The sequence below is a fragment of the Psammomys obesus genome, unplaced genomic scaffold (genome assembly GCF_907164565.1).
Source record: "Psammomys obesus unplaced genomic scaffold, mPsaObe1.curated_primary_1811, whole genome shotgun sequence".
Taxonomy (NCBI): domain Eukaryota; kingdom Metazoa; phylum Chordata; class Mammalia; order Rodentia; family Muridae; genus Psammomys; species Psammomys obesus.
In genome coordinates, this window is record NW_026596162.1 from 11,608,839 (window position 1) to 11,618,318 (window position 9,480).

General features: G+C 43.0%; 1 protein-coding gene across 2 annotated transcripts in view; it reads right to left on the bottom strand.

The window, feature by feature from the left end:
• Nucleotides 1–6,461, bottom strand: part of Nup153 (nucleoporin 153) — a 55,402-nt gene extending 48,941 nt beyond the window's left edge. Inside the window, exon 1 of one of the 2 annotated variants that reach the window (XM_055595089.1) lies at nucleotides 5,964–6,461. In XM_055595089.1, the coding sequence (XP_055451064.1) occupies nucleotides 5,964–6,074 (111 nt within the window). In that variant the 5' untranslated portion in view covers nucleotides 6,075–6,461. The remainder of the gene's footprint in view (nucleotides 1–5,963) is intronic. The other variant, XM_055595090.1, reaches the window with a different exon arrangement.
• Nucleotides 6,462–9,480: the final 3,019 nt, after the last annotated feature.

Genomic DNA, 9,480 nt, shown 5'->3' on the forward strand with positions numbered 1-9,480 from the left:
TCTACCCAACTATAGTGCCTAAAGCTACTGTAAATAAATATAAGATCTCTGTGTCATTATTCAGAACAAGGGCTGGCATGAAAGCCATGCTGCTACACCAGGTCTTACTCTCCCAAAACACTCCACCATTTTGATTTCTACCTGTCCTTTGGGATCGCTACATCACATTGATACCCCCCCAGACCCCTGAGTCTTCTTCCAGGGCCCTTCAGTGTACTTATTTCATATCTGTGCAGTCACTAAACTCTTTTTCCCCAAGTTTTTTCAAAGTCTTTTTTGTTTGTTTGTTTTTGTTTTTCAAGACAGGGTTTCCCTATGTGTAGATTTGGCTGTGTAGAACAGGCTGGCCTCAGAGATATCAACCTGCCTCTTCCTCCCAAGTGCTAGTATTAAAGGCATGAAACCACCACACCTGGCTTTTTCCAAAGTCTTTTTAAAGCTGCTTCATCATAACATCAATAGTGGGTTATTTCCATGTGGGATAAAAAAAGTATTCAAAAGACATTTATAGTAAATCTAATTTTGATGTTCTGAATTTAATCTGCAAATTTCAGACACTCACATTTTATGAACAGTTAAGCTATCTACTATCTACCCAGTCCAGTTCTCTAGTCACTTTAAAATATCTTTCTGGCTAAAGAATTAAATGCATGCCATGCAGTGATGGCACACACCTTTAATCCCAGGGCTTAGAAGGCAGAGGCAAGCAGATTTCTGAGTTTGAGACCAGCCTGGCCTACAGAGTGAGTTCTAGGACAGCTAGTGTTACACAGAGTGGGGAAAAATTAAATACCCACAAGTAGCTTCTTTTTACCCTCTTCAAACTTAAAATGCTGGCTGGGCATGGAAGCATATATATGCTTATAATTTCAGCACTTGAGAGGCTGAGGTAGAAAGAGCTGAAGATTAAGACCAGCTTGGACTACATAGTGAGTTCAAAGACCCTGAATCAAAAACAAAATAATTGGGGGTGGGGGGGCTAGAGAGATGACTCAGTGGTTAAGAGTACTTGCTGTTTCTTCAGGGGTATCAAGCTCAGTTTCCAGCACTCTTGTCAGGGTAATCACAACTACCTAACTCTAGCTCCAGGGGCTCTGACACCCTCTTCTGGCCTCCATAGGCACCAACATACATACATACATACATACACACACACACACACACACACACACACACACACACACGTAAAAACAAGTCTTTTGAAAAAATGAACAAAAAAACCTTAAAATGAAACAAGGAAAAACATTATGAAAAGCCCAAGGCAATGAAAGCCGCTTAAGAGCCATCTCATTTCACACATTTTAATACTGAGACTAAGAATTTCTCAAACCATACTATGAAAAAGATAAGCACAATGAAATAGAAATATTTATAGATGAGAAAGGTACTCTACCACCCTTGCTGAAAATAAATTGTCTCTGACAAAAACTGTAAATGTTGCTTTTTGAGCATATGGAAGAGAATCAGTTCAAGGCCAGCCTGAGCTACCTAGCAAGTTTCAGTCTGGCTAGGGATATATTACAAGAAGCTCTGTATCAGAAAAAAGTTGAAAATACAGAATTATGCAATGTTCCCAATATCCTGAACCTAATAGGATGACTGTCTTTAGGGGCATCTGATCAAAGGCTTTAAACGTCAAGCTAGACACTTGTATCATTAGGACTTTCCAGGAAATGGAGATGTAATTGGAACTTTTTTGTTGTCATTAAAAACCTGGTAAGGAGTGTGCTACAACAGGCAGGCAGGCACACAAACAAGCCCACTTTCTATCCAATCAACACTCAGAACTTTTCTTCCTATATACTTAAAGTGACTGGTTCTTCTTGAGGAAAAGAATAATTATGTACTTAAAAGTTGTGATACTGTTTGACTTTGGTCATATTTTTATGATGAAGTTTTGGTGCTATAAGGTTTTCTGGCTTAGAACTAAAGTGATCTACCTTTCATTCTTACAGGATGGCTAATAGCCTTAGGTTCCTGGTTTAAGTCAGTGACCACATTCAACTATTTAACAAAGTGGGGAAAGAATCCCCCACCATCAATAATTTAGATCTCCTAAGGGGAAGTTTGATTTGGAGTCTGTAATCCCAACACTGGGGGAGGCAAAGGCAGGCAGATCTCTGTGAGTTCAAGACCAGCATGGTCTACAAATTGAGTCCAGGACAGCCAGTCTTAAAGTTTAGTATGATTCTGGAAAAGATTTGAGTGACCAGAGGAAGAAAAAACTCTAATTCTAAAAGACAGCAAAAATGCATAGACCACTTAGAAGTATTGAATTCAAGGCTCTATTTAATCACAACTTCAAATGTGTTCTAACTATAACATTCGGGACATTTTTATGTCATCTAACTCTCATCATCAATCTTTCATTTACAGATGACAAATTGAGCAGAATTTTTCACTGTTCAACACAGGGCAGAACAGGGATTCAAGCTCATTCTGATTCTATTAGAATGTGTTTAAACCAATTACTTCTAGATCCTAGATCTACCGAAAGTTATTAAGCATCTGGAATATAGAAAATAAAATTATTTAATGTTACCTGGAATTAAGAAAATACTGAGAAATAGTACTTTTTCAAAGCTGAGACTACTCTTTAGCCATCAAATATTAGGAAGGACATACTTATTTGTGTCAAAAAATCATAAAGAAAGTGCCAAAAAAAACCAAAAAGTATGCTCTACAAACTTGGATGACTGTGGACCAAGCTATCCTTTGGCCTACTTTTATGAGCTACAAAAGGTTTTTACATTTGCCAAAGAGCCACCAAAAAAAAAAAAAAAAAAACCGCCCAAAAAGGCCCCCAGTTTTTTTTTTTTAAAAAAAAAAAAAAAAAAAAAGGGTTTCCCAGCCCTTGATCTAAACTACCCTTCCCTACCTTTTTACAGCTGAATGTGGTCACTGACTTAAATAAGGAAATTCAGGCTATCAGCCAGCCATCCTGTTTCTGTAAGGATGGAAGGTGGATTCCCTTAGCTCCGAATCAGAAAACCTTATAGCATTTAAAAAAAAAAAAAAGGGGGGGGGGGGGGGGAGCAAAATTTAAACAGGTCTGTGTCACCAGCAGGGGCAACAGACTCTTCCAGAGGTGTGTTTTCCTTGTTAGCTCAAGTGTTCTGTGATGGCCGTTAAAAAAAACAAGCAGTTCAACCTGCCCTGATTGCTACAAATAATGGCTACAAATAAATGCTACAATAATGTCAACAGGTGACAAGAACTAAGCACATTAGCTTTAGTGGACAGAACCCCCAACTAGAAAAATAAGCTTTTTTTTTTTTTAATTATCTGGGTTGGTACGCAGGAGACTTAGGCAGGAAGGTCTCAGGTTTAAGGACAGCCTGAGCCACACAGAAGGATCCTATCTCAAAAAGCTAAAAAGTAGCTGATTAATGGGGTAGAAGAAAAGGCAAGCTCATTTGCCTCTACATTTCTTTTGAGACTGCTTCACTCAAGAGTCTAGGCTAGCCTGAAGTCATTATGAAGCACAGGCTGGCTTCAAATTGCAAATCCCCTGGCCTTAACCTCTAAGCAGCGGAGACTACAACTGTGTGCCACTACAGCTAAGTCTACATTTCAGTCACTCCCTTTATCTGGTTGAGCCAGACGGTAGCTTTCTAGCTCCGCAACTTAAAGCAAGATAAAAGTAGAAAAATGCTGAAGTTTAGACATTTCCCAAAAGAGCTAAACCAGAAAGAAGTCAAAACAAATTAGAAGTCAACTGAATTCGAGGGCGACTGCACTAGCTATTTGGCCTGACGTTTGCTGTCCTGCATCCAACAACAGTACCAGCCTGCTTCCTGCTTATTCTTATTCTTCTAATCTTCTACACAACCAAAGGCTTCTTTTTGCCCAAAAGCTCTGGACGTTTATCAAACAGTAGTATTAAACATGCTATGTCATGAAGCTCCTTGCTAAATCCAGGATGACTCAGCAGCTGCTGCAAAACATCAGGCTAACAATAGGCCAGTAGATGACAATGAAGTCAATATTCCAGGTAAGACTAGTTACCTTAAGACAAAAAAAAAAAAAAAAAAAAAAAAAAATTGAGATGTAATCTTTTATATAACCCTGAATACTTGCCTTTGGTCAATTCTGGCAATATTAAATCTGCCAAAATCAGGAAACAGGGATCTTTAATTCCAGTTCAAAGTTAAAATATATTTCCTTTTTAAATTAAATGACTGAGGCAAGAAGCTAGTAACTATTGAGCTCTAGCTGGGCTCGGCAGGCACGCCTGTAATCCGGGCAGAGGCATCGCTGTGAGTTCGAGGCCAGCTTGGTCTACAGGACAGCCAAGGCTACACAAAGAAAACTGTCTCGAAAAAAAAGAAAGAAAAGAAAGAAAAAGAAAAAAAGTTAACTACTGAGCTCTAAAAGGACAGCCTGAAATCTGGATCAGCAATAAAACTTGGATCTTAGTTGTTAAGCATCTTCTCTACCGAATTAAATTGTTCTCCAAATACGTTTTAAAATAAACTGTGGTCATAACTTTGTCACTTGGAAATATATTAGCTCCTTTGTGATCCAACCCATCCATTTCTCTGCTCAAATTCTTTTCATTTTCCTTTAACAAGCATTTGAAGGTAATTTATTAGTCTTAGAGAAAAGTATGCTGGTTTGAATGTCCACTGTAAATATTCGGCAAAATAAGGTGGCCAGGCTTGTGACCCAATTTTAATATTGAAATCTGCTTTCGAATACCCCTACTCCTCAGCATTCTGCATATCTAGGGGAAATGGTAACAGTGCCAAGCTTTCCAACCAAGGGCAAATAACTTCTTAGTAGATAAACCACAGCTTTTACTATCTTTTTAAACTATCAAGTGATACAATTTAACATTAGCAAACAGAATGCTAAGTATTCAATTTTAGCACTATCCAGAATAAAACAAAAAGTCTACATTTAACAGTATGCAACAAGTTATTAGCCCTTCAATACTAAAATGCACACTTCCCACTCTAGTCCACTGAGAAACTTTAAAAGTGGCTCTGTTAAAGTGGGCTAGTATTTTAATTCTCACAAGCAATTTTTAAAAACTGAAATTTTTCTCAGAACGAAACATATCATTTACAACAGAAGTCAACTTTTTTATAATCATAAACAACCACGAAGGCATACGGTGGCTTAACTATAAGACCACCAACATTTCCTGGTGTGCCCAAAATACCGTAAACTTCTAGAAAACGCCCAGTATTAAAAAATATTTGGTGTATGAGATCAGAGCTAGAGAACTGGTCAACTGTAGAGAATGGCTGGTTCTGGCCTTCAAAATACAGGGCCGGGAGAAAGAAAGAGGGAAGAATTGCGCAGCAGGCACCACACGTAGGAGCGGCGAGGGACTTTCAAAATGCCTCAGTGCCGCAGTAACTCTAACTCGGTTAAGAGGGGAGGGAAAGAGACGCTAAAGCAGTGTTTTCAGATATGGAAAGGCCAAGCAGGGTGATGAGACGGACGACCCAACTACCAGTAATGACTTAATACGGCCAAGACTGAATAATTCCACGATCCGGGGAACAGCGCCCCCCTCCCCAAGTGTCTCTGGGCCGCGGTGGCAGATCACCCTCCCGACGCACCCTGAACCCGGGAACACCAAAAAGAAAAATAAATAATAAAGCCTGCTGGCGGATGGGCCTGTTGCCACATCTTTCCCTTGTTCCCTCGCGAGGTCGTGAGGAATACTAGCAAAACGCCAAAACCCGCCAAAAAAGAAACCCGAGTATCCGAAGCCTGGAATTTCTTTTCCCGCCCTGCGCCCGCCGGGGAAAGCCCCAGGGCGGGAGGGCTGGGAGAGGCCGCCTGCACCCCACGTGTGCGCCGTCAGGCCCGGCCCGGCTCTGCCCACTTCCCGCCGCCACCCCGGCCCTGCGCCCTCCGGTCCCCTCCACGTGGGGCGCCGGGACGTCGCATCGACCCCCACCGCGGCCACCCGAGCCGCCCCGCCGCCGCGGCTTGAGGTCCCGTACCTGGTGCTGGGGTCGCCCCTGCTGATAAGGCTTCACCGGCCCCCGGTGGCAACGACGCGTCCGGATCTTGCCGCCGCCGCCCCCTCCCATGCCTCCGGCTCCTGAGGCCATGGCGGAGCCTGGGCGGCCTCCCGCTCCCGCTCCCGGGCGGGAGAGGCAGAGGCGGCGGCCTGAGGGCCTCCCCCGCCCGGCCCTAGGCGACACACAGACACAGCGAGAACCGCGAGGGAGCGAGCGGGAACTGAGCGTGCGCGCACGCCGGCGGCGAGGAAGGCGGTGGCGGCGGCTGGGGTCCCCGAGCTGCCTGAGGACCGCCGGCCGCGTGCGGACCCCCGCGTCTGTGTTTGTCACTGTCTCTATGGAGATCTCCCGCCGAGGCCGGCGCGAGCAGCTCCGGGCGCCGCTGAGGCCTAGCTCGACCACCCGCTGCCGGAGGCTCTTCTTCGGCCGCCCTGGCCGTCGCTGCCGCAGCCCAGGCCGCCGGCGCCGCCCGCCAACCCCTCCCCCGTGCGCGCTGCGCCCGCCCCGCCGCCGCCGCCTTCGCCGTCGTCGTCCCTGCAGTCGTCGCCGCCGCCGTCGCTCTTGCGCCTATTACCGCTGTTGAGGCCGCCGCCGCCGCTGTCGCGAGCCAGAACGTCGTCACTCCGCGGCGCCCGACGCGGCTGCATCATCACGCTGCGACGACAGCGGGGGCCAAGGAAGGAAGGGTTGGTCGAGCCCGCGCTCCGCCGCGGAGGCCTCTGGGAAATAGAGTTTTTCCGCGCAAGAACGCGGATTCTCGGAAAGGCTGGCTGTCGCGGAAGGACACCCACGGAGTTCCGCAGAGGCACAAAGCCCGGGTCATTTGGCGGCAGTTGGCTGCTTGTTTAGATTCAGAATAGCACTCGACATGAAAACAGTCATCTCTATTCACCAGTTACAAACGGAATGGAAGTAAACACTAAAACCAAAGAACGATAATGTATCAAAATAGGAAGAAAAAAATCGGAAAACCTCTGTTTAAATTAACTGTGGGCGTGATCCCCAGGCCTAAAACAAGCAAATCGTCTTCTGCCTAATGTGCGGCAAACCCAGCACTTGGGAGGCAGAGGCAGGGGGATGGCTAATTAGAGGTTAGCCTCTGCTTCATAGTGAGATTCTGTCTCAACAAAAGCAAAAACTACAACTTCATTACTGTTAATTAAACATTTAAGGGCTTTGTCAACACATATGTTGCTGGCATTCCGACTTGCTTCACGACTTGCACACTTGACCTTGGATGACTCATCTGTTAACTAGGAGCTTTAAAATCCACCTTATAAAGTTGTGGGGAGCTAGTACAGTCATCTGTATAGAGCACTCAGATTTCCTGGTATACAAGAAGTGCAGTAAATGATTGCAGTTATAACCTGTGCCATCAACACACATTAAAGATGACTAATATATTCCTAGTAAATATATATTTGCTTCAGCTAGTATTATATAGTTGGTAAGGTGAATAAACAATGTATCTTCACAGGCTGAATCCACCGTGTTAAGATGCAGGCATTAGACAAAAGGTCTGTGTGATCATGTGATCCAGCCTATTCGTTCAACGGATTATATAGAGACCAAGAGAATTTAAGAGGCACCATGAAGGCTATCAAGTTGGGCATTCAAAGCCAGAACTATAACACAGTTTTCTCTTAAGAGCTGAAACAAATAACTAAGTGATCGGGAAGAAAAATCAATGGTGAAGAATCACAGACTTAATGTTCCATTAGAGATCATTGTCCTAAAGTTTATAAGTATAAAACCAAATAGATTGTTTAAATCTGTCACTTACTAGCTGTGTGGCCTTGGGGAGGTTACTGATCCTCTTTCTAAGCTTCACTTTCCTCATCTGCAAATAGAATGAATATTTGCCTCAACGTGGACATAGTTCTGCTTATAAATAGCTGTTCAGATAGAAAGCACTTTAGTACCAACCAGAAACCAGCTACCAAAGTGATCTCCATGATTTTTTTTTAACACCAGTCCACCCCCAAACTGTACAATTCGAATCACTATTGAAATCAAATTAATAAAACAAAACTTACAGTACCTTCGAACTTAAAATACCTTTCAGCACATAAAAGACCAGGGTAGCCAGTTGGTACAGGCTGTGTCTAACCTTAACCCCTGAACCAAGTGACCAAAAATGACCAAAAGAATTCACTTCTTCTTCCCTGCCCTTCCTTTCCCATCCACCTACACTCTCCAGGTATGTTTTCTCCCCAGGGCTACATAGGTAAGACAGACCTGTTTGCTACTACTTTTCATTGCATCAGAATCAAAAGTTACCAGTTTAGAATATAATCTGTTTCCTGGGAGGGACAATCTTCACAGCCAGGCTATGAAAAGAAGTAACATCAGACAGATCCTTGCACTCAGGAAATGAGATAGGATTGTGAGCTGCACAGCAAGACCCTATCTCTCCCACTCTCAAAGAAATCAGGGAAGAATAAAGAAATAAAGAAAAGGTTATCAAAGAACTTCACCAAACTCAGACAAAACTTCAAAGTAGAAGATAGGTAGAATCTGAGGAGACATGAAAAAGTCCATATCCCTTTTAAGCTTGATCTCAGTTATTTAATTCATTCCCCAAGTACTTATTTAGACAGGGAAAAAAATAAGCAAACAATCCCACAATACTCTCACATTTGTGGGACTGGTTCATTGCTGACTGTAGCAAACAGTAATAGCAAAAAAGCCTACATTATACCTGCACTGGTTCTCCTTCTCCATCCCCAACTCCACCCCCATCTCCAGACAGGGTTTCCCTGTGGAGCCATGGCTGTACTGGACTCACTTTATACCTGGACTGGTTTTTAAAGTCAAAACAAACAGCGTATCAGGGGCCATGTCAATTCATGAAAAGAGAGTTACTGCCAAGGTCTCTTTCTGCCAACAGAGACCCAGCTAACATTTGTTCTATTTTCCCATTTAACATGGTAACCATTTGACAGCTACAAATTAGCAAATAAGCTGCTGACCTTTTTATGGTAGATGAAGAACAGCCATTAATTAGAAGTGAAATACAGTCTCCCCTAAGCCCAACATGGACAAAAAATTACTCTTCATTTATTTTTCAAAAGGTTAAAGAAATCAGCCAATAGAATGTTCAGAAATGGAAAATATAGAAAATAATGGTATTATATATTTCTTTTACCCTGTAACAAAAAATAATGTCTGAATTATAGTCTCTATTCACATAAATTATTTCCATTAGATTATTGTTAGATGAATCAACATTATAGTCTGCACACATTTCCATGTGATAATTGCTACCACAAATTTCATTAACAGAAAGCTAAAAGAAAGCCATTCTGGTGGGTGTATGACTGTAATTCTAGCACAAGGAAGGTACACAGAGAAGGATTAAGAATTTCAGGACCAGCCTTGGCTACACAGTAAGACCCTATCTCAAGAAGGAAACAAGGGGGAAAAATCAAAATAAAGAGCAAAAAAAGAAAAATATGTAGCTGGCTTATCCTTTCCTATATTCAAGAGCTCAAAG